At 37.6% G+C, this 26,734-nt stretch overlaps 2 protein-coding genes across 2 annotated transcripts in view; one reads left to right on the forward strand and one right to left on the reverse strand.

The window, feature by feature from the left end:
- The window catches only part of CACNA1C (calcium voltage-gated channel subunit alpha1 C), an 879,081-nt gene that overhangs the window by 751,944 nt on the left and 100,403 nt on the right, over positions 1–26,734 (reverse strand). The gene's annotated exons all lie outside the window — the stretch shown is intronic.
- Positions 2,244–26,734, forward strand: part of DCP1B (decapping mRNA 1B) — a 316,409-nt gene continuing 291,918 nt past the window's right edge. The window contains exon 1 of the mRNA XM_069094320.1: positions 2,244–2,262. Coding sequence (XP_068950421.1) covers positions 2,257–2,262 — 6 coding nt within the window. The 5' untranslated portion in view covers positions 2,244–2,256. The remainder of the gene's footprint in view (positions 2,263–26,734) is intronic.

Consider the following 26,734-nt stretch of genomic DNA (forward strand, 5'->3'; position numbering starts at 1 on the left):
AGAAATTAATGTATATGAAGTAATGATTTGTCAATATTAACATTGATCAAATATATTGATCAATATTAGATATTAATAAATATTAAAAACAAACTGTATTGGAGCAGGAGCATGATCACATACAGAATTTTTGCTCACAGTTGTCTGGATGTAATATTGGTCCCTGAAACTTAAGAATAAGGCTTTTAATAGAGATCATCCCAAATACTAATAAAATATAAATTATATCCAACTTAAAGTTTCTAAAATACAGAGACATGGCAGAAGAAATAAAAATCATATGGGAACAGGATGAGGCATATATCATTTTCATCATCTTAACTGCTACTGGATTTGTCCAGAAAAAAATTCTGTTATCTCAAAGAAGGAAAACTTACATTCCGATACTTTTATTAAGCTATAAAAAAGTTATTCACCTATACTATATTCTATCATATAATACTATTTGTACTATAATAATAATAATGTGATTGGTGGATATCATTAATGATGTTACTTCTTATAATTCTTTTCAACCACTAATTGAGATTATTTTTATTTATACCATTTACAATACAAAGACCTACTTAACAAAAATAAGGTGTAATAAACAGTACTAAATTAGTATCAGAATTGTTTGATAAACCAAAGAACTCTTTATTTACTTCTAGCCCTGCCAAAGTAAGATTTTTCACATTCAAATTCTTGTTTCAAGGTAAATACAAGAAAAATCTATTAACTGTTCTTTTGTGGAGTAATATGAAATTTATCACATTTGTCCATAGCAGATGGATTCTTTATCCATTTACATAAAAATGTTTGGGTCTTTAAAATAAAATGAGAACAGCTTCATTAGATTGTTCAAATGATCAACAAGCAGATCTTTCTTTTCAGCAATTTCATTTTCAGAGTGATACTGTTTGAATTGCAAATTAACATGCATCATTTTACCATGACTCTAAATTTTTTGAGAGAGCAGTAACTTTTGCTTTTTGAATCAAAGTGTGGATGTGAAGACTTTGAATTGATTAAATTGCTCAGTTTTTTTAAATCCACCAAATATTCAAATTGTTAGAATTAATTTTTGTTACAAAAATGAATTTGTTGTGTCTCTTTTAATTCTTATCAATAAGAAAAAGGCCATTTCTACTTTTAGTTCGAATACCCATTAGGTTAAAAAAAAGTTGGCACATTTTGCAATAATACTGAGGTACTCTATTCTCCACACAACTATTGTCACTCATTTTTTAGAACCATTTTTTAAAATGACCTATTTTTATAAAGTTGATTACTCTTGTAATAAATTTTAAAAAACCCATCCGCAGTTCCTTACTTATTTCTTAATATAAGTGATGGTGAAGGATCCAATGTGTTCTCATTGCACAATTCTCCCGTTTTATCTTTTTTCAGTAAAAGACAAATTACTTTGAATTTTTTTCTTGATTTAGCATTGCCATCAATAGGTTTCCAAAGTAACAAAGCTTCCTTAATATAATTTTCAACAACATATAGTACATACTTATCCAAATAAGCATCTTTAACAACATCTGTTGCTTCATCCATTTACAATACCAAATAAGATTTTAGTTTATTAGTTAATTGATCACAAAGGTCTCTCTTCAGCAGCTTAGGCTTCCCATTACATTTCCTGACAATGGAAATATTTGAAGGTGCTTTACATGCAATTTGCAAGGCACTGCTTCAACTATATCAATCAGCTATAGGTAATATCAATATTTTTTCTATTAAATGAGGCTTTCTACATTAGGTAACACAAGCAATTCTTTTGATGTCACAGACCTTTTTTTTAAGTTTGGTTTTGCCAATCTAATTTTCTCTGGGAAAAGTTTCTTGTCTTTTTTATGTATTCCATAGGTACACTTTCAAGATGGTGTTTCAATTTATTAAGTTTCATATGGTCTGCAGCTAAAACATTTGTACATAAAATTAAACACAGCAGTCTTTCCTCTTCAGTAACAGTTCTTCTAAATGACAATGTTAAATATAGTAAAATATATTTCCTAGATTTGGACTTTTTAACTTTGTGCTGCTGTATTTTGGCTACTTATTTTTATTCTATTATCTTTGCTAGTTTTAGCTTCTCCAGTGGATTTTCCCTTCAAACTTATTATATATTTAATTGTGACAAAATGATATTATTTCACTTTTTAGAAAAACTAGAGACAAAGCAATTGAAGACAATTAAATTTAATTGTTAAAAATTTCAAACTGTCAGCTCAGAATATACTTATTTCAGTTTCTTTTAAAAAGTTGTACATGGGGGGGAACATTTATTACATTTACAAAAGACAGCAGAAATGATCGTACTTTTAACCTCCATGAAAAATCATTTAACTTCAAGCTTATGTTTAGCATTGCCATCAATAAGTTTCTAAAGTAACAAAGCTTCAAGTTTACGTACTTCACATTCAAAATATGCAAAAAATTTGATGACATTTACTACACTGAGTGAAAGGTGATATTGCCAAATTGTGACCATGTTGAGATTCAACATCTTCCAACTCAAGTCTGTCCTTCCTCATTTTATAGATGAGAAAAGTATCTTCATTTATAAAGTAAAAGGATCTGACTAGATAACTTTTAAGGGTCTAGATATAATATCATATTGTGATTCAGGCACCTTGAAGACAATAACTGTCTAATTCTGTCTTTGTATCCCCAACACTTATCATAGCATTTAGCACATAGTAGGGATTTAATGTGTTTGCTGACTGATTGATTCAGTAATCTACAAGTAACTCAATTCTTCATTAAGAAAGCAGAATTATGGGGTGGCTAGGTGGTGCAATGAGTAAAGCACCAGCCCTGGAATCGGGAGGACCTGAGTTCGGTTCCGGCCTCAGACACTTAACACAAAAAAATCAGCCATGTAACCTTGGGCAAGTTACTTAACCCCAATTGCCCTCCAAAAGGCAAAAAAAAAAAAAACAGATTACTAGAAATAATATTCCTTGGGGTGGCTAGGTGGCACCGTGAATAGAGTACTGGCCCTGGAGTAAGGAGGATCTGAGTTCAGATTTGGCTTCAGACACTTAACACTAGCCATGTGACTTTAGGCAAGTCACTTAACCCCAGTTGCCCTCCCTCCCTTCCCCAATCCAAAAAATGCAAATAATAATAATAATAATGTTCCTCAAGACACATGCTTCCTTGCTAAGGAAGCCCCATAACACATAAGAGATATATGAATATGTGCATATGTAAGAAATCTAGAAGTTTCTTCTCCCAGGGTCACAGGACTCATTGAGTCAGAAAATCTTTTATCTAATTATCTACTCAATTAACAAAGGGAGGTGAAGATGGTGCTGGCAAAGCAAGACAGGCAGAAAGATTTGCTTCCTTTAAAAGCTACGGTCTTGGGTGCTCTGAAGTGATAGGGCATAGGGATGGGGAAACAACAGTATATTCCTTGTAGCATTATCAACAAAAGGCTTATTGATAATCAATACAGGGCTTACCAATAAAGGCTAAACAGTCACAGCCTTACCTAGGCACTGTTAGGGGAAGTTTCCCTAGACACACTCCTAGACCACCTGTTGCTTAAGATCTAAGGCAACCCATGACCCTTGACAGATGAGAATTCCAAAGCATGTGATTCTAATGGAACCTCAATATTGCCCTTGTCTTCCTTCTTGCCCCTACAGATAGTCCCATCCATAAGCTTCTCTAAAGCCTTCATATCCTCTTACATAGATGAACAAAATCACTTCAAGTCTCTCATCATCAGTTCCTTCCTCTATAAAATTCAGAAGGTTGTACTAGATCATCTTTCTGGCTCTAAATCTAGGGTCCTAAAATCCTAAGCAGTATTTAATAAAGTTGTGTTTAATTAATGTTTAATGAATGAATGAATGATACCACTTCCTAGGAAGAACAAGAAAGAAATATCAGACAAGAAATGACATTTTACTAACTTCTGGTCAAGAAATCCTAGATGCTAGCCAAATCTGTCCTTGCATCACTGAAAAAGACAGTGAAGTTAAAAGTTTATAGCAAAAGGGAGAATGAGAATCAATGTTATGGAGTAGACCAAGATCCAACAAGAAAAAGTATCATGCAGGGAACACTACACCAAGCTAGGAGTCAGGATACCTTGTTTCCTAGATCTTCAGTGGAGACTCTCTGAAGACTCTTAATCAGTAAACTTTGAATTTGCCAATCAGCAAGTATTTCCAGCCTCACATTTTACTAGGTTTAGCATTAAAAAGGTCTCCCTATTATGAAAGAACTTAAGGTTATATAGGGATGCAAGATTAATATGCATCAAAGACCAAGAGAAATTGCAAACCTGTATAGTATAGTCTACAAGGGAAGAGAAAGGAGATCCCAGAATGGACTGGAAGAGTCAGCAGGGGTCTCTTCTGAACTTCAGCTCTTTCTCTACTACAAAATTACCCATCTAGTAAATGATCAAGAGCTTCTCCTGCTAAGCCTTGGTAAGCTAAGAAAACTATCGAGTGAGCAGACATTGAGTAGGGAACACAAGATAGAGACCAAGAATGTGTGGCTGTTATATAACAATTTCATCACTGCCCTGTTCATATTGCTTTAAGTAAAAGTTCTCCTATTATCTTTGGAAGGAGGAAGGCAGGGCAGTTAGGGTTAAATGACTTGCCCAAGGTCACACAGCTAGTTTTTGTGTTATGTCTGAGGCTGAATTTGAACTCAGGTCCTCCTGACTCTAGGGCCAGTGCTCTATTCACTGTACCACCTAGCTGCTCCAAGGTCTCCTATTCTTTAAGGCCCCATTTTGTTAGTACCCCTTTTGTTAGTGGACATTAAGAATTCATGATTCATAAAGTTGTCATGAGGATGAAATGGGGCAACATCCAGGAAGGGCTCAAGCTAAAATGAAGAAAAGATGCTATACAGATTTGATGTGGTGTTCTTGTTATAACATTGTAAATTTCACTTCCTGAATGCCTACTACTTTGGTATCAGAGCCAAATAATCCAGAGATGCACAACTGTTTTCCCAAGTATAACATCCCCATTATTGGATGTAGGATTTTGTCACTATTTATAGTTCCCTTTTTTCATTTGGGAAAGCAGAGTTTTAAAATATTGCAAATAGGGGAGGCCAGGTAGCACAGCGAGTAAGAGCTCCAGCTCCAGTGTTGGGATGACCTGGGGATCGAAGCCGGGCTCAGACACTTAGCACCCACCCAGAAACACCTGGCCGTGTAACCTTGAGCAAGTTACTTAACCCCAATTGCTTTTTAAAAAATTATATATATATATATATGCATATATATATTGCAAATAAATTAAATATGTTAGCAATAATAATTTTAAATAAATTATATAACAAATAATAAAATAATAATTTTAAATAAATTAAATCCTAGAAAGGCTTAATCATTTTTGCATAGGACTCCCCTCAATGAAGGGCTCTAAAGAGGATAGATAACTTTGAGCCTTTCTTTATTGGCTTATTTGACTAAGTTTCTTCTGCCAAACATTCTGCCTGGAAGGAAAAAAGTCAATGTTGTTGTTTGGTCATTTTCAGTCATGTCAGACTCTTTTTGACCCCATCTGGGGTTTTCTTGGCAAAGAATTGCCATTTCCTTCTCCAATTCATTTTACAGATGAGGAAACTGAGGCAAACAGCATTAAGTGACTTGCCCAGGGTCACACAGCTAGTAAGCATCTGAGACCAGATTTGAACTCAGGAAAATGAGTCTTCCTGACTCCAGATCCAGCACTCTGTTTACTGTTCCACCTAGCTGCCCTAGAAAGGCAATGGGAAAGGGAATTTAAAGACCAATGAAAATGTAATTAGAGGATGCATTGTGCAGTGGAAAACATATAAAATTTGGAGTCAGAAGACTTGCATTTGACTTGGGCAAGTCTTTCTGAGCCTCAGTTTCTTCAGCTGTAAAATGGAGGTGATAATATTTGACCTCACAGAGATATAAAAAAGACTTAAGAAAGGCTGAGCACAATAAATGAATGCTGATAAGACCATGTGTAAGATCACAGATTCAGAGCTGGGAGGGATCCTGGAGGTCACTGAGCACAAATTTTTCAGTTTTACAGATGAAGAAATTGAGGCCCACAGGGATTTTTTTTTTTGCCCAAACCCCAGAATTTCAATCTTGAGCATCACCCATTCTTCCTTCACTTACTCCCCTTGAAGTATTTTAGTCCATTTTAGATCTTACCTATCTTTCTTCTGAATCTTTGAAATATGCTTTCATTAAAATCTGGAGTACAAGCCAGATTATACTTGGATTTCCTCTCTTTCTCTATAATAAATATAGATATATTATACATATGTACATATATATCATATCGATATATATAATAAATATATACAAATTATAAGATGGAGTGATTCTTCTACCTACAGCTGCCATCATTTCTACCCCAGTAACAAGTTCCTCCCTGTTTGTAAGAATCAGATCCAGAATTAAATTTCCATTTATTGATTCCTCCACCTTTCAAAGGATGAAATTTTCACTGAAGCAAATAAAGATAACATCAGCAATTCTGCTTTTGGCTGAGAGCACTAGGAGATGTCTGTATAATTGAAGTTTTTCATCTCTGGCCACATATCTGGGCTCTATGTCAGGGTCATGATCTGTTTCTCTCTTCATCTATTTTCTCTTTCTGTCCAGGTGGTTTGTAGTATATCCCAATGAAAAAATTATTCCTATTTTTCCTTTTTTTTCCACTTTCATCCAAATACTCTATTATTCTCGTCCTTCTAATTCCTGGATTTTCTCCCATAAGTATCCCATCTCAACAATACAATGTTATCCCATCCCACAATCCTGTTTCTTTAGAATAAGTTATACTCATCCGGAAACATGGTCTGATCATGAATTTCTTTCTACTAATTCTCAATGACACCTATGGAGCCAAAATAGTTTCTCTTAAGACATCTAGTTCCTGCTGTTTGTAGCCTAAATTTTGCGTGTTTGTCTGTCAAACATTTAAGGCCATGAGTTTTACTAGTCTCCTTTATTGAATTTTGTCTCTAATGAATTTCTGGGCATCTCAGCCATTATTTTTTTCCTTTTTTGAGGCTAATCTCTATAGTATTTAATTGAATGGATACGCATAAGCAGTCTTCTCCCTCTCCCACACTTTTTTATTTAAAATGTTTTTGATTAGATTTTCAAGACACCTGGCAAATACATTACCAGCCTTTGTTAACTGCACTCCATCTCTGACTAAGAATTTGTCAACACTACATTGTAAACCATTATCCAGAAATCCAAATCCCATTCTCAGACACCACCTTCTTACCCACCTATTCACTCCCCAAACAGGATTTTCTATTCTGCATGCCCCCCAGTCCCACTACCTTCAATGAACAACAATGAAAAAACTAAAGCCTATGTATTACCCTGTGGTCTTCAGTATCTTCATCCAAGATTTCTTAATCTTCAGCAATGGTTTTAAGTTCCTTCTGGCCGAACCATTTGTGCCAAAAGTGGATAGTAGTGATCTGTTCCGATAAGTCATCTGTTATATCTTGAATACATATGCTAAGAAGACCGTAGGCCTCTCTGATATAATCAGACCAACAAATAGCTGCCTGAGTGTCCCTGAGTACAGTCTCACTCATACAACACTATGACTGTTCTCTCCATGCTCAGACCTGGGCTAACCTCTGTGACTCTACAATATCATTCTCTGATGGACAAGTAGCTTCTTCCTCCTAGAACATCTTCAGGAAGAGGTTCAAATCTGTTCTTAAATCTAATTGCACAGCTGCCCTTTCCCCTCTCTTTTTGCTCTGTGTAACACTCTTTCACTCTCTAATATCCTGACAAGGATCACTCCCCCTTCTCGACCTCAGATCCCTCCCGCCTCCCCGCCACAGAAGCTTCACCTCTTGTTTCATTTAATAACAGAAAAACAACCTTGAAGTGTTGGGAAGGATTCTTTGAGCCTTCTCCTCCAGGAGGCAGATCAGCTTGTAAATGAAAAAAATATACAAACATCACACACGATGCAAATTATTGGCCTCATTTCTCCTACTCTCCTAATGGTTGAGATTTTCAACCTTGTTTCTTAAAACCACTTGTGCCTTTTGACCCTTCAACCTTAAATACATCCTTAAAACTTTTTACAGACATCCCCACTCAGATTGCTTTCCTTTGTCTTAACAGCTCCACAGTCACAACCACACCCATTTCCCCTTCAGCCTTGCACCAATCTCTTACCCGTTTTGCTAATTTACTTCACTTATCACTCTATCTGTTTACTTGGACTTCTAATTATTTCACTTACTTTTTTGTACTTTGACTTATGTACATAGGTAAAACATCTATCAAATAATCTATCAAATACTTACTAGGTGCCAGACACTGGGTTAATTGTTGAGGTTACAAATACAAGTAAACAAGATAGTGCTTGCCCTCAAGGGGTGGCTCACATTCTAATTGAGGCACACAGCACATAAAAGGAAGGTGGAAGAAGAGACCAGGAGAGGATGCCTCACTACCTGAAGGAACAAGGCTGTTGGTGATGGGGTAGAGAAGTCCAGAGAGTATAGCCAAGGACCTTCTCTATTTTTTTTTTAAGCAGTTGGGGTTAAGTAACTTGCTCAAGGTTACACGGCCAGTTATTTCTGGGTGTGGTGCTAAGTGTCTGAGCCCGGATTCGATCCCAGGTCATCCCGACTCTGGAGCCGGTGCTCTTACTCACTGTGCTACCTGGCCACCCCTAAGCAATTGGGGTTAAGTAACTTGCTCAAGGTTACACGGCCAGTTATTTCTGGGTGTGGTGCTAAGTGTCTGAGCCCCGATTCGATCCCAGGTCATCCCGACTCTGGAGCCGGTGCTCTTACTTGCTGTGCTACCTGGCCACCCCTCTCCTTCTCCTTCTTGAGTCTGGTTCCACTAACAACTTCTTAGCCACTTTACATTTGTCCAAGCATTTTTCCCACCCTTGTTCAGTGTAGTGCCTACTATACTATACAAAGTCTTCTCTTTGCTTATAAGGGAAGAAAATGAAAAGAGGAAAGCACAAGAAATATTTTTATCCAAGATAACATGATGAGCAAGAGGAAGAACTGTAATTAACAATTTATAACCCAGGTTAACACTGAGCCTCTTTCCTTCCAGTCACAGTTTAAATAGCCTTCCCCTTGGATGATCCAAAAAGATAGCCTCTTGCCATAAGGTGGAGAAACAATCTTGTGAAATGTTTCTGGCAAGATGAGCAGGTGTACCTTCCTATCATCTCTCCTACCAGGATCACAGCTACAGACAAATAACACTATCCTTTTTTACTGTTGTTTTAGGGTTTTGGAGGCAAAGAGAAATTAGCAAGAATAAACATAAAATTTTCATCATCTCATTTGTCACCTGTTCCTTATGGCACCATAAAAAAAGAACCTTTAAACAGTAGTCTAGAGGCTGGATTTTGAACCCCTGCTCTGTCATTATTATCATTATCATTATTATTATTATTAATTATTATTATTATTACTATGCTCTTTTATTATTAGGCTTATGCCCTTGAGCAAATCCCTTCACCTCTCTAGGCCTCAGTTTCCCTAATGGCAAATGAGAAAATTGAACTAGATGAATTCTAAGGTGCCTTTCAATTCTAATATTCTAATTCTAATCCTAATTATTCTGCCATCCTCATTCTAATATAACACAGAAAGACTCCCAAAGCCAGAACGAGGATCCAAGCGTTCCCACTCCTAGCCACTACTTTTCTCACTGTACAATATTGTCCCTGGTTCTGTCAAATAACAAGCTATTAAGGTTGGTCAATCCAGCCATTATGAAAGTCTCCTCCTTCCCCTTCCCAATCTGACATTTGCCCCTGTCGTTGGTCTGAAAAACATATCCAAACACTAGTCCTCCTTCATTAGAAACTGAGTTCCTCATCAGGGTCACAGTATCAGCAAAATAGCAGAACAATAGACTTCTGCCTATCTGTCCAACATAAAAATGAAATTTTCACAAAAGATAAGAAAGTCAGAAATTATACTCAAAGGAAGTGGTAGTTAGGGAGAGATTGAAGATGGGGAGATGATTGAGGGGGCCATCTAATGAAGAAAACAGGAGAGAGAGGCAGAAGAGTGAATGTAGAAGGGTTAATCTTGGCAAGGTGAAGGACCACCTCATAATCAGAGACTGAAGTAAGGAAGAAGAGTGGGAAATGCTTTCAAGAGCTTTCAAAATGAAGAAAGACCTCATGGAAAATGCCATCACATTTCTCAGTAAATTGTGAGACAAGCTTCTCAGTTGGAAGGTTAGGAGTAGGGGAAAGTACAGGAGGTTTAAGGAGAAAAAAGATTTGGAATAGCTCCTATTGGCAGTGGGATAAGGAAACAATTGGGGAAAAAATAAATGATTACCTTGCTGCAATTAGGGCCAAGTTGTGATTAATCAAGACAAGCAAGAGTGTAGAGAGATTAGAACATTGATGGAGGATTATGGAAATTATTGATAGAGGATTCCAAAGAAGAAAAAATTCCTTAAAAAGAAGATGACAACCTTGGATGAAAGATAGATTTTGAATAATAGGATGCATTTAACCATTTCTGAAAAATTTTTTTAACAATGTAGGTGAGTGTAACATTAAACTTGCAAACATTTCAAACAGACACACAAATACATTTATCAAGAAAAGACCAAACAATGAACTCTATCATCTCATTTCTATAGACCTGTTTAAGAAAAAACACAACAGCAGAGGAAGAAATTGGATAAAAGAAAAAGATCATGGCTAAGAAAGAATGCGTGGATTCTATACAAAACAAAATAACTGACCTTAAAGACAGGATAGGAAAAGGCAATTTATATCTCCCAAAGCAAAATGATAAATGAAAAATATGAATATTCAACTGTAAGAAACAATACCAAAAGACCAAAAATAACTTGAATATAAGCAACAAAATATCCAAGGAAATCCTCAGGTATAAAACTCCAAGGCAAGAAGTGTAAAATTTCACAAATTCTACAAGAAACAACAAAATTTCATAAACAACTAGAAGAAAGGCTTTCAGCTATGAAAAGATGTTGATTCAAATGAATCAGGACTACTACCTACCCATAAGAAATCAGAGAAAAAATGGAAAAGAATATAAAAGTAACGGTTCACAAATTATAAGCTGAAATCACTTATCCTAGAAAAACTAAGCTTATCACGAATGAAAGATAAACTTTCAACAATAAGATGCATTTAACCATTTCCGAAAATTTTTTAAAATGTAGGTGAGTATAACATTCAACTTGCAAACATTTCAAACAGAAATACACATGCAGACACACAGATACATTTATCAAGAAAAGACTAAATAATGAACTCTATCATCTCATTTCTATAGACCTCTTTAAGGAAAAAAATGTTTTGTTGTTATTTTTAACTTTTCTAGTTTCTTGAACAGAGGCAGTCAGGAGAAGCTGTCACACTCAGAAGTACTATGGTGTCACTCTTTAAAACTGTTCTTCTTAATTCAAATTAAATCTTAGAGGTAGGGACAGGGTTTTTACTTGCTGAAATGTGACTCTAAGCTTTGCCTGTCTTCATATGTCTATGCTGACTCTGATCTATCCCTGACTCCCTCACAGTTTGTAGTTTATATGAAATGTAGAAAAGGAAGACAATAATATCATTATTATTAAAGTGAATTTTAAGCCCTTAAAAAAAGAAAAGGTATCATTCTTCACACATGGGTTGGATTAGATGACTTGCAAGGAAATGTCATCTAATTTCTCAGTAAATGATGAGACAAGGTTCTCAGCTAGGAGGTAAAGAGTAGGGGAAAGTGTAGAAGGTTTAAGAGAAAAAAAGATTTGGAGAATCAACGCCTGTTGGCAGTGGCATAGGAAACAATTGGGGAAAACATAAATGATTACCTTGCTGCAATTTGGGCCAATTTAAGATTAATCAAGACAAACAAGAGTGTAGAGAGATTAGAACATTGATGGAGGATTATGGTAATTATTGATGGAGGATTCCAAAGAAGAAAAAATCCTTTAAAAGGAAAATGACAACCTTGGAACTAACCCCCCAATTTTTTGCTCTAGATTTGTGATTTCATTGGTAGAGGAACTTCCCACCCTGCATCCAGCTCTTAGATTCTACAATCCTCTGATAGTAGGTGAAATTGTTCCAAAAGATCAAAAGCTTTTAAGAGGATATACATGCGTAAACTGGCATTGTATTTCCTCTTTCCTTAAGATATTGTCAAGTTAGATATTACAAGAAAATAGTAAGGAAATACAATTTAGTTGGAAGAGTATTGGACTGAGAAAAAGAAAACTTGAGCTAGTCACAGCTATGCTAGTGACCATGTGACCTTTACGTGGAAAATAACCTATGCTGACATATGGTTCTATGAAAACCTAGGTTGTCAGATGTGGCTAATACTTTAGTTGTTTCTGGAGAATTTTTCAAAAAATTATTTCTTATAAGAGAAAGGTTGCTGGGTAGAGGAAGTTACGAGGGTTATATTCAGAAATGAATGTGATGTAAAAATAAAAGGCATCGATAAAGCTTTTAAAAAGTCATCCATTGAAAATTCTTTTATTAAGTATCTATGAACTAGGATTACAAAGACACAACTGAGATAGTCCTTGCCCTGGAGAAGCTTACATTCTTTTCTTAATGACTGTGCTTTACTTTTGCATTAATTCTCACCCAACATTTTATATAATGCACCTAATGTGGTTTGTCTACCTAAGAAAACTGCTCCAACTTAGTTCTGAAAAGTAATACCTGTTGCCATATTTAGTGATGAAATAAAAAGTTCTAAAACTAAAAAGTCCCCAGACTAATAAAATAATCTGGATCAAAGGTATTTTGATGCAGGGTCCTACTATAGATTTTTGGTAGTTGCACCCCTACCACACCTACATTTAACTGCTAAAACAGGGCTCTAGGCATGAAGACCCTACCCAGACATTATCTCCTCTCTCTGTCTGTCATAATAGGGCCCTGAAAATCACTGGCCTATATCTGGCTATATGAAAAAGAAGGTTTGATGTATATCCAAAAAGTGTCCTCATGTCACTTCTACTTTCCTGTAGCAATCTCATTATGATGAAAGCCAAGACCAGGAATAAATCATCCTTTCTCATCAATACAGAGCAATCTCTGCATACCTGGCTTTCTGCCCAGCCTCATTTTATGACAAGTAGTTGTTGTCTGGCTTGAACATACCCAACCTCCTGGCCCGATACCTTGGCCTGACCATTGAAAAGCGGTGTAGGGCTAAATTCCAAAGCAATTGAGTCTTTTACAAAGAATCGGTCCTAAAAAAACAGAGAACTAATTTTAGTTTTGATAATTCAAGCCCATGCAGATTCCTTGTGATTGACAGGAATTACCTTGAACTTTTTAAAACAGCTCCTTGTCCCAGGACACACCTCTGTTGTACCAGATATCACTTTCAAACTATCATCATCAACCAGTTCTGGGTTCTAATTCTAGCTACTTCACTAACTCAATACATGTCCATGGAGAAATCACTTAACCCGCACTTTAGCTTCTTCTTCTGCAAAACTAGGGTGTCCCTTCTGGCTCTAAATCCAAGATTCTATAACTTTTACCATGTTTGAATTATTACATACATGGGAGCTCCCTAATTTGGGGTTTGGGGTAGGGAGGAGGCAGGTGTGGACATACATGAGTAGATAATCTCTAGGAACAACAAAAACTGTCACCCTGTTAGTCACATTATCCTGTAAATATCTGTGACCCTCAGTCTGGCTGGTGTCTCAGCTGGGAGAGCAGATGCTTCATTCAAAACAGAGGAGGCAAAAAGGTAGGACTTCAGGTTTCTTGTGCCCACCCAGAATGTGAAGTCCCTTGCCACAAACTCCATGCCTACCTCCTACAAGGTCTTTCGATGACACGAGAGACTGAAATAAAGCAAAATGGAAAAAGAGAAAAATCAAACTAGCAAGACCTTAGACTCTGTGTCATGTATCCCTCAAGGTAATTTTGTAAACAAGTATGTCCTTTTGACCAATCTGTGCATATTTTGCAATAACCCACTTCTTACTCCACTCCATTGGGAGTCTTAGGGAATCAAGGTGGCCTTATAAATCACCTGGTCATCCTTTCTGATTTGCCAAGGGGTGAAGGAATGAATTGACACAGGTTTAGGATGACAGAATTTAGCAGTCTAAGGTAGAACATAGTAAGTTAACTTCACCTGGTTCTCAGAACGGACAGGAAGGATAACCAAGTTAGCATCTTGACCCAAGACAGAGAGGGGTGATTAGTGCAGTATCAATTTCCAAGATGAAAGGTGGTCTAAGAGCTCAGGATAATGCGACTGTGTACAAGCTAACTGCGTTGGGGACTCTGCTCTTTTACAGTATATGGCATTATAGTTTATATTTTGATGAAAAGTAGACTTGTGTTAGCATTCAAAATGCAGGGCTAAGACTGATTTAAATGGACTAGCTCATACTAAGAACATTGCAGTCACTATGCAAGAAGAGCTCAACAAAAGTTGATGCCACTGTAATGGGGATAACCTTGGGCTTCCCATCCCTTCTGTCTCTTATTATGATGGAATGAACTTTGAATTATAGGGACCTCTTTCGTAGAACATAAGCTGGAATGGGACAAGTAGGAAGAAGATTCTAGTTTCTGGAGTAGTCAAGGCTTGGGGTCGGAGGGGAGGAGAAGACTTTACTTTCTATTCTAAACAGCACATACACACAAGCATGAAAGGCTTTCAATGATTGTGATGATAAAGATAGTCTATCAACAAACATTCATAAGATGCCTACTATATGCCAGGGACTGTGCTAGGTACTAAGGATACAGAGACAAAATTGAAACAATTCCTCTCCTCAAGGATCTTAAATTTTATTGATGATAATTAAAAAGGGGAAAACCTCTACCTTCATTTAAAAAAATTATTTCAGTCAGATTCTATCAGTCCTGAATTAATATGGCCTTTAAGAAAGAAGAGAAAATGGATCCTGGGCTTTTGAGTGAATCCAAGAAAGGGAACTATTACACTTGCCACAATACTTTGCCACTCTCTCTCATTTCAGAGTCCATAGTGCACACTCAGTCGTAAATAAGATGACTCAGGTGGCAAAGGAAAGCCATAGAATTGGTCTAGCATGAGTCTGATCATATGGGTTCATCCAAGCATTGTTTAAAATGTCATATAACAATTGTAAACCATCTCTGTAAAAGGTCAGCTCCGGTTTGGAATTTGAAACTGGAGGACTTGTAAAGAGATTCCAAATTAGCATGGCTCAGCCAGATACAAAGTCCGGAGATTGAGAGATATCCTACCTGGAACAGCTGCCCCTTTTTGATGAGAGCAGAGCAAACAAGAGAACACAAGTCCAAACAGCATACTCTGAATCTCAGCATGGTCTCACTTGTTCAATGTTATGGAGCATTGGGCACAATAATAACCTCTCCCCCAACACCTGGAGTGGAAAGCCACATGAAGCCAGGTCATGAAGGGAATGTGACACAGAATACCCTGATTGAAAAGCTTTCCTCACAGCCTTTCCCTGCAGCTGGATAATGTCACCCAGTCTAGTAGTTTGGTTAAATAAATAAATGAATGGTGCGTATACATAAAGAAGCTTGAGTAGTGACTTGAAGACAAGCTGAGGTCTCTCTTTACCTGTGAATGTGATCAATATCTTTATGTCAGATCATTTCAATTCAATATTTTATTGTGAAAAGCATGGTAATTGTATCTAAACAGAACCAACAACCAGAAGGGAGTTTATTTTTGCAAAGATTTATGAGCTATTTCTGAAGCTATATGGATATCACATTTGCAGGAAGGGGCAGAAAAAAGGACATTTATTTGAGAAAAACTGTTTGAAACAGTTCGAAAGACCTGAAAGAAAACAGTTTCTCAGATAAATATATTGAGAAGAACCTCTTTGAAAGCAACTCAGATACAAGAGCTTAACACTTTCTCAGAGCCCTGCTAAGGGTAGATGTGTTCATTAAAACCTGAAGTTTAAGCTACTCAACTGCAGAACAGCAAAGAAGCAGTTTTGCCTAGAAGAGGAGCAAATGGCAGAGAAGCAGTTTTGCCTAGCAGGTAATACATGGTGTGTTCCGAATCATGATTTATTCCAAAGAACTGAGGTTTACTTTCTCATGTGCTTCACTTCTAGGTTTATTTAAGCCTAAACCCACTCCCCCACTATGGTTTCATTTTGTACATCCCTATGTGCACTGGTGGGAGAGTATGATTCAGGTTTATGGATGAACTGCTATGTTTTAATTATTCCTTCCTTAGCCTCCCATTGAGTAAATTTTATGATTATTCTTACTCTTTCATTCTTATTTGGTAAATAGTTTATGTTTAAAGTTAATGGTACCATTGTGACTGCTTTGCATAAAGGGAAAGCACACTGGTAGGGGTCTATTGATTTCACCTTTTCAACATCTCCCACATATGCCTTCTTCCCTCCCCTGATACTGCCACCACCCTGGTCCAGGCCTTCATATCCTCATGCTTAGACTATTTCAATGGCCTGCTGTTTGATCTGCCTCACACAAGTGTCTTTCCACTCCATTCTATTCTCTGCTCAGCCACCAAAGTAATTTTCCTAAAGTGCAGATCTGATAGTATCACCTCCACTCTCATATAATAAATTCCAGAGACTCCCTATCGCCTCTGGGGTCAAATGCAAAATCTGCTTGACCTCAAAGCTTTTTATAACCTATCCTCCTACCTCTCCACTATTGTGTCATCCAGTGGCCTTGGCTTCTTTGATGTTCCAAAAACAAGACAGCATTTCCACTTGCTGTCCCCCATCCCCATCACTACTTTCTGCCTTCCTTGGCTTTCTTCAAGTTACAACTAAGATCCCATCTCTCCAGGAAGCATCTTTCCCAGTGCATCTTAATTCTAGAGCCTTCCCTCTGCTGATTATTTCCTATTTATCTTGTACATGGCCTGTCTGTATGTTGTTGTTTGCATGTTGTGAGCTCCCTGAGGTCAGGGACTGACTTTTGTCTTTGTGTTCCCAGTGCTTAGCACAGTGCCTGGCACATAGTGGATGTTTAATAAATGCTTATTGGTGGACAATTTCCTTTGATTTTTTCCTCTTGATTGTTTTGTTTTGTCCATCCCCATCAGATTATGTTATCTATCTAGCATCAATTTGGTGGTAAAGTGAAGCACTGAATTCTGAAAAGCATTTAGAAGGATACAATTACTACAACGTCCCTGATACAAATAAAGTCATACCTTTTTACTTTGCCCATATTTGGCTTAGAAGCCCAAGTTGCCTTAGGAAGTTGTCAACAATTCTCTCATTGTGCTAATGCCACTCAGAAACATGTTGGCTGGAAGTCAGCCTTGGCCTGTTTAAAGAAGAGGAATTTATTGCTACCTTGGGGTTCCACACGATCCTATTCAAAACTTCCCTTTCTCTCTGTCAGGACCCACCAGAATCGTTCAAAGAACATCCTGGTAACTTTAAGCTCTAAACCAATGATTCCCAACTTGCTGAAAGTAGCTGTATACTGTCTCAGCGCCACATTTTATTTCATTTTTCCCACCATGTTCCATCCTTGTCCTAAAAGTGCAGAAGGGCATATATCTTGCAGATGGAAGGAAGTTAAGTTTCATTTTACCTGGAAATTTTATTTTTAGAATTTGTAACATTCCTTGAGATGTGAGGAGACACCTTGAGATCACATTTATGTATGCACGCATTCTCATATTATAATTCCTCCCCCTCGCTTGTTTTTCTGTCCTCTTCTCTCTCCTTTTCTCCCTCCCCTTCACCACCCTGCTCCTCTCAGAAGTCAAGGCCAAATCTGTAAAAGATCCATTCATATTAAACACAATGGAAAATGGCGAGAAAGGAGAACATTGGTTCAGACGCTAATGCTTATGTCTATCATAAAGCTAAACAAAATGAGATGCACAAAGTAGAAAATCTTTTTAACTTAGTGTGGAAATGAATGATACATTTAAATTCCATCAATAAGTATCAAAACAAAATAGTAGGAATGATCCTATGATCAGGCAGCTAGCTGGTACAGTGTTGAATGCTGGATCTGGAGTCAAGAAGTCCTGGGTTTAAATCCAGTCTCCAAAGTTTACTAGCTGTGAGATCCTGGGAAAGTCAGTTTAACCTCTGTCTGCCTTAATTTTCCCATCTTTAAATTAAGAACAATAATCGCACCTACCTACCAGAGTTATTGTGAGAATAAAATGAAGCAATATTTGAAAAGCACTTTTCAAACCTTAAAATGCTATATAAATGCTAGTTATTAATGTTGTTATGCAAAGTGGAACATGTTTGTGCCCAGCCTTCCTACTTTTTTCCCTTTGCCCAAGCTGTCATTACTTCATCCCCATTTGAAATGAACTTTCTTCTCATTTCCCAAGTTAATAAATTTATCAATAACTGAACTCAATCTCTCCCCCCCTTATACTTACCCTCCCCCACCCTACACTAAACTAGACCCAGGGCTATATTTTTTTCATTTCTGCCAATTGATGTGACTATTCAGAGAATCAGAGATTTAAATCTGGAAAAGTACCTTAGACATCATCAATCGACAAGCCTTTATTAAGCACTCAGTATATGTAAGCACTGTGCTAGGCACTGGAAATACAAACCCAAAAGTGGAATAGTCCCTGCCCTCAAGGCTAAGATATAACACATTTAGGAAAGCCATATACAGGAACCAGGGAAGGAAGCTTTAGTATAGGCAGCCACCAGGATTGGTGAGAGGACCCATAAGCCAGTGGCGTCAGACTCAAATAGAAACTTGGATATAAGGAACCCTGATGGATTGCATATTGACTTAGAAAACCACATATTAACATCATCTATGCTCTACTGGATTTGTATGTATTTTGTTAAACACTTTCCAATTATATTTTAATCTGGTTGGGGTCCTACTCTGGAATGTTCCTAGAAGCAATACTACTTCATTTGACACCTTGGCTATCAGGCCTTTGCTAGTGGCAAATTTTAGTATTAATCTGAGTGTCCAAGATCAAGGGAAGAGAAATTATGCAAGAAGGAAGTGGTCAATAATACCAAACCTAACAAGAAGTCAGGACCATGAAGATTGATAAAAAGCCATCATGTTTGGTGATTAAGAGAGTAATAACCTTTGAGAGATCAGTTTTGAATCAGTGGTAGAGTCAAAAGGGGTTTAGATTTGAGTAAATGGTAAGGAAGTGATGGCATTAAAATATAGATAACTCTTTCAAGGAGTTTGGCGATGAAAGGCAAGAGAGGTATATCAGAGATTTAGAATTAGAAGGTACCTTTGACACCAAGGGGTTCATCCTCCTCATTTTCTAGGTAAGAAAATTGAGGCTGAGAGAGGTCACCAAGCCTAGAGCTCTCTCCACTATTGCAACTAGCTACCCAGATGATAAGGTTTTTTTTAATAGTTTATTTATTTCTTTTTAGTATTTGACATTAACTTCCATAAGATTTTGAGTTTTTCATTTTCTTCCCCTTCTTTTCCTCTCCTCTCCCCAAGATGGCATGAAATCTGACACAGGTTCTACACATGCATGCATATTAAACATATTTTTACATTAATCATGATGTAAAGAAGAATTAGAACTAATGGGAGGAACCACGAGAAAGAAGAAACAAAAACAAAACAACAAAAGAAAAGAATCTAACTCCACCAGACGATAGTTCGAAGGGATGGCATGGTCAAATGAAAGTAGTAATGGGGAAAGAGCAAAGGGTTGGAAGAAGAGATTGGAGCAAGGGCAGAAGTAAAAGTGTTAGTCTTGGCAAAGGGAATGGTTATCTTTTCCTCAGAGAATGGGGACAAAGGAGAGGTGGAGTGAAGAAATTTTGCAATGAGGTATAGAAGAAATAGACAACTTATGTTGGTTGGTCTCAATTTCTTCAGTAAAGTAGGTCATCTGCTGAAAGACAGGAGTTGAGAGTGGCATGGGAGCAGGAGCAGTTTCCATAAATGGTAACAGGAGCCCACAGAACTGTGTGGTAAAGGCCACCTTTAATTATAGTAACCATATCTGCATTCCCTGATTAAGAAATGATGAATTGAGACATTTAATGAAGACTGACTTCTGGTTTACTCGTATGCATTTGATTATCAGATATTATGCTGAGATTCACCCCCAAACCTAGGCTGTGATAAAAGGAAGTAATTTCACCGGATAACCTAGTGGATTTTGATGAATGGGAGAAAATGAGATTTCAGATATACAGAAACCCAGATGGCTGGAAAGATGATTTTCTTTAAATGAGCAGAGCCTGGAGACCATTCCACTGGGTGAATTGATAAAAATTCTTCAGGAGACACATAATGCCAAAGTTGGCCAACTCTATACCTTTTCAGACAAGGGAAAGAGTTTTGCATTTGCAAGCTAGGTCTCCAGATAGAAATCAGAAAAATGAGGTCGTATTAAGTAGATAAAACCATTATCAGGTTTTAGAACTCAAAAATTCTGCCATCTCTTGAAAGAATTCAGCAGCAGATAGTAAGTACTCCCATTACCCTCCACTGGTAACCTTTTCAAACAAAGTCTTCTCCAAAGAGATTGTCAGAAAGGCACTGCCTTCCTCGTAGGTAATCTCCCCAGAATCTACTGGAAGCCATGAAAATAAATATTTATGCTTTAGTGAATCTGTGATTTAATTCCTGTTGTTGCTATCTCAATCAAAGAAGTATCCCTACAGACTTCGTCCTGTGAGCTACTTTTTGACATTTTCCCTTAAAATCTCCATAAAGAATCTACTAAAAGCCATGCAAGACTTCTCTTTTTAAAAAATTATTTTACATTTTGAGTCCCAAGCTATCTCCCTTCATACCTCCCAACCCCACACTAGAGAAGACCGACATTTGACACAGACATATATGTGAAACCATACAGTACATACATCCATATATAACTTCTTTCTCTGAAGGTGGATAGCATCTTCCTTCATAGGTCCTTTGCAGTTGATTTGAATATTCATATTGCTTGGAATAGCTTAGTCATTCACAATTACTCTTTGAAGAAAACTGCTTTTACTGTATACAATGTTCTCTTGTTTCTGCTATTTTCACTCTTCATTATTTCATGCAAATCTTTCCATGTTTTTCTAAAATGAATTTGCTCATAATTTCTCATAGCTAAGTAGTATTCCATCACAATCATATACCACCAATTTATTCAGCCATTCTTCAATTAATGGACATTCCCTCAATTTCCATTTCTTTGCTACGACAAAAAGAGCTGCTATAAATATTTTAAAACATATAGGTCCTTTTCCTTTTTCCCTGATCACCTTGGGAAACAAATCTAATAGTGATAATTCTGGGTCAAAGGGTATATGCAATTTCATAATTCTTTAGGCATAATTCCAGATTGCTCTAAGACTTTTTATTAATTTTCCCCCAATCTATTAAATGGGAAGAAAAAAACACCGTTTCATTTGAGAGTAAATGCAAGCATTCTTACATATCTATTCTGGCCATTTCCTTAGAAGCAATTTATACTCACTACCTGAGAAAAGACTGAGGAATCCATAACTTCTATCTTCTTTTCAAATCGATGATGGAAATGATGACTTACTTGAATACAGCTTAAAAGCCAAAGGTTTGAAATTTGTGATCCTTAGGCACACAGAAAATTAGAAGTCTGATTAGAGATCATGGAGTCTTCATTTTATAAATGAGGAAACTAAGATCCAGGAAAATGAAGTGACTGGCCCAAGGTCCCACAGTCAGTTAATGGCCAAGTGGGGCCCAGAATGTAGGTCTCCATGTTCCTAGTTTACTGTTCTTGTTTTTTTCCTTTACATTATACTACACTAAAGTCTAGAATTGAGTTATTTATCTGCAAAATATGAAACCATAGCATTGGCTGAAAGTGACTGTAGATGATTGAGGATTCACTCCCCACATTGCCAAAAACATCATGTGGGAATCAAGGACTCACAGGGCTAGAGATAATTCTCCAAAGGTCATTCTGTCCATACCCCAGTTAGTCATGATTGTTTCTAGATCACCCCTATTTATGTCAGACATATCTCAATTTTATGTGATGATATGAGCTATCTATCCTCCAAACTCACCCTAAATAAAATAAAATGGCCATAATCAGTTGGGACACAAGTATTATAGTCAGAAACATTGAAGTTACACCCTTCAGAGTTTCTCAGGCCAGCTTGGCTAAGTTTCCAGTGTCTAAAGAGAACTTTTCACTCTGTGTGTTTAGATCAGAAGCTGGCAGCGATGAGTCATTCCTCATACCACTGCCAAACTAAATTGATGCTTGCCTGAAAGGTCCACAGAAGAAGGAGGCCACGGTTGGGTGGGGGGCATGAATGAAGCTGGGAGAAGGAAGGGAATCTAACTTCCCCCTGGAACGTTCCTGAAGCTAGGAAACATGGAAAAGCAGAGGATAGAAAAGCATTCTTTCCTCTGCCCTGCCTCACTCTTCACTCAAGCTGTGCACTTAGAGGTGCTAAGGAAGTATTAATAATGTGTCTCAGGAGGTTCACTTTGCCCATAAACCTCCAATTGTGTTGTTCTGTATCTTTTGGGCACAAATGTTGTCGGTGTCCGTGGTTCAAGTTTCCCACAGTGTGGACTCAGATGCCAGATGGAAAATGCATAAAGCCACAGGTATCTGGCAGAAGTCACACCTACAACAAGCAACAGGAGTTGGCTGTCACACCAAGAAATAACTGGATATAGTGTGGTATGGTGGATAGGCAGTACATAGTCTTAGACACAGTTCCCCACTTTAGAATCAATGAGTCAATGAAAACCAGTGTTGGAGACTCCCCTAACACTGGTGATCTGATTTCTGGTCATATGTCTTAACCAGTGTGGTAGCTTCTTGCCCCTTTCTGACCTTGGGTGTAAATCTGTTTGCAAATAATGGAAGATGGCCATTTCCTATTGGTGGGTTATGTGGTCAGCTATGTGGTACAGTACCCGGCCTGGAGTCAGAAAGACCAAATCTGGCCTCAGACACTTACTATCTGTGTGATCCTGGGCAAGTCACTTAACTCTGTTTGCCTCAGTTTCCTCACCTATAAAGTGATTTGGAGATGAAAATGGAAAACCATCTTAGTATCTTTGCCAAGAAAATCCCAAATTTAACAATACTTTATGTGTTCCCAGAATAGCATAGGAAGAAGTCTTGTTGTCTTGTGTATTTGTTGATAGTAAGAAGTAACCAGGACACTGTCCTGAGCCAATCAGACTGTTAAGAATAGTCCATACTAGGCAAAATTGACACTTACCAAGTAGATGACCCTAAGGTTCCCTATGTCTCCACACTTACAAAATGGGGGAAGGCAGCATCATCAGAGTATAACAGGGTGTTAGAAGACAAATGAATACTTTAAGAGAAACAGAATCATAAATTTAGAGTGAGCAAGGTCCTTAGAGGACATCCAGTCCAACCCACTCATTCTTAAAATGAGCCCCAGAAGGTTAAGTGACTTGGGAAGAGTAATACAAGCAGTAAACTGTTAAGAGCCAACATCTGAACCCAGCTCCTCTACCTCTAAATGCAGAATTCTTCACACCACACTATGCTTTGATGCTGCTTTGTACCCAGGAAATCTACCGAGATTTGAATATTAATGTTTAAATATTGTCCTTAATCTGATTCACCTTTTATCTGTTTCAGAAAATTGTTCCCTCAGTCACTCTTCCCCATCTATCTTCAGCCTCTCCCTAGGGAGTCCCCCATGCTCAAAATCTCTCCCTCAACTTATCATCTTTCCTGCTATTACCAACATTTTCCCCTCATTTTCACAGTCCAGCTCCAAGAAAAGACTGTCCATATATGTTACCTCTACTTCTTGCCCCCTCTCTCGCTCCTCAAGCCTTTGCAACCTGGCTTCAGACCTCATCATCATTCAACCGAACTTTCTCTTTCCAAAGTTATCAATGATCTCTTAACTGGCAAATATGATGATCATTTGTGAATCTTCATCCTTCTTGACCTCTGTACAGCATTTGGCATTGCTGACTAGTCACTCTCTGTATTTTTGTGATACTGCTATCTCTTTGTTCTCCTCCTCCTTGTCTGACCATTCCTTCCCAATTTCTTTTACCGATTCATCATCCATATCATACCCTCTAAATGTAGGTATACCCCAGGGTTCTGTCCTGGCTCCTCTTTTTTTCCTCTTTCTATACTTATACTGGCCTCCTTCCTAAGTGTCTCTCCCTTCTCTAGTCTCTAATTCATTCTCCATCCAGCTGCCACAGTGATTTTCTTTAATCACAGACTCAACTCTGTCACTCCCCTACTCAATAAACTCTGATGACTCCATTGTTGTCTCTCAGATCAAATGTAAGCTCCTCTGTTTAGCTTTTAAAGGCCTCCCCAGACTCATCTTAATCTATATTTCCAGCCTTATCATACTTTATCCCACTTCTTGAATTCTATGGTCCTGCCAAATTGTCCATCTTGCTTCTCCTCACAAACAACACTATCTCCCATCTCTGTGGCTTTGTACTGGCTATCACTTGGAATACACTTTCACCTCCCCTCCATCTCTCAAAATCTCTTCTTTCCTTCAATATTCTGCTCAACACACTTTCTGAATGAGGCCTTTCCTGATCCCCTAACTGCAGAAAATTTGTCTTGCATTTATTTTTGTATATTGTACATAAACTTGTTCCTGTAGTACTGCTCTTGCCCCCATTATGGAATGTAAGTAGCTTGAGGGCAGGGAATATTTCATCTTTGTCTCTGTATCTACTCATTAGGAGCTCCCTCCATGACAGCCCAGTTAGATAGGTTGATGGTATAAAAACAAATATGCCAAATGAGAGACTTGAGTATTTCTTCTCAAAGATACTGTATATTTTCACCATAGACTCATCCTCTGATCTTCTATCCCTCACCCACACACTTTCTGCATTGTGATCAAAGTGCCTTGCTGTCAGGGGACTGAAACCTGATAATACTGCTACATACCTATATTCCTCATAACGAAGGTTGTGAGGAGGGAGGCAAGGTGAAGTAAAGGCATTTTTCTTTCCAAACCTTCAAAATACCTGTGATCTGTGTCTGTGTCTGATTCCTCTAATAAAATATAAACTTCATAAAGTCAGAAAACCTCTTTTATCTACATTTTGAACCATAACATAGTGCTCTTACAGAGTGGGTGATTATAAAGGATTTATGGATTGGTTGTTAACCCTCCCTTTGCATTTTTATCAGAACTGTGAACAGGAGAATAGGGCCCTATAAAAAGCACTCATTTATGATCTTAAGGACCAGAATCTGAAGTCAAAGACAGAAAGGACCCATGTCTACCAAAATATTCATGGCAGCCTTTTTGACAAAGAACTGGAAACCAAGTGAGTGTCCATCCATAAAGTACTGGCTAAACTATGATAGGAGTATAATGGAATAAGATTATGTAGTAAGATATTCTATATTTGAGGAATTCAGAGAAATTTATATAAACTGATAGAGTGAAATAAGCAGAATCAGAAAAACAAGAAAACGCTAGGTGTCACCGTTGGTAGAATTTTTTTTTTTTTGGAGGGTGGAAGGCAAGGCGATTGGGGTTAAGTGACTTGCCCAAAGTCACACAGCTACTGTGTCAAGTGACTGAGGTCGAATTTGAACTCAGGTCCTCCTGACTTGAGGGCCAGTGCTCTTTTCACTACGCCACCTAGCTGCCCCAATGGATAGAATTCTGCACTTGGAATCAGGAAGGCCTGGATTCAAATTCTGTCTCAGATACTTAATAGCTGTGTGACTCTAGGCAAGTCACTTGACTTTTATTGGTCTCAGCTCCCTCATAGGGAAAATGAAGGAGTTAGAATCCCTTTCAGCTCTGAATCATGAGCTTAATAACAATTATAATAACATCAATTAAAAGAACACTAGAAGGAAGCTGAAAATGCATAATTGTACTTGAATGATCTTGGCTCTGAGAACAGAAAATTATATGAAACATCTTTCCCTTCTTTTGGAAGAGATGCTGCCAGATGTGGCCTTCCTACTAGCTGTTTTTGCTGAAGTCAGCATTTTTTGATGCCTGAAAGTATGCAAAGAGCTTTACAAATATCACTTCATTTGATCCTCACTACAACCAAAAGGGGTGGGCAATATTATTATCATAGCCATTTTATAGATGAGACCCTGAGGCAGACAGAGGTGCAGTGGCTTGCCTAGGGTCATGGAGCTAATAAGTGTCTAAGGTCAAATTTGAACCTGGGTCTTCCTGACTCTAGTCCCAATGTTCTATCCGCTGCACTACCTACTTTTTTTTTTTTTTTACAAACAAGGGGTTCAGTACTTGGACAGGACAATAGAAATGACTAATAGACAAAAAGTAATAAGGCTTTTTAAATTGTGTGTGTGTGTAATTTTTTTTTTAAGAATCAGTGTCAGGGGTCAGACTCTTTTGCTGTCAACATCACATCTAAGTCCTCAATCACTGAATTTAGAACCAAAAGGAACCTTACAAATCATCTAATCCAAATGCCTTCCTAAGCCATGATCATTCCCTGTATGGGCTATGCTCCAAAAAGTCACGTTAAAATGCTTCAAGGCCAGAGACACCACTTCATTTTAATTATATAGTGCATTGCCTTAAATATAATGACCCCGACCTTCTTCCCTACCTCACACACCCCAAATACAAAAGTCCAGTATGTTCTGAGTTTCATGCTTATTCTTTTGATCATGTTGAGAACTGACCCAATTGTGAACACAACAGGACTTGTGGGCAGATTGGAAGGAACTAAGATCCCTGGATACAGCTGACCTAACTTATTTCTCATAGCCCTATACCAAAGCACCCAGTGAAAGATACTAG

Source organism: Petaurus breviceps, unplaced genomic scaffold (genome assembly GCF_028583685.1).
Source record: "Petaurus breviceps papuanus isolate PSGF00001 unplaced genomic scaffold, PetGlider_PUasm1.0 216, whole genome shotgun sequence".
Lineage (NCBI taxonomy): Eukaryota > Metazoa > Chordata > Mammalia > Diprotodontia > Petauridae > Petaurus > Petaurus breviceps.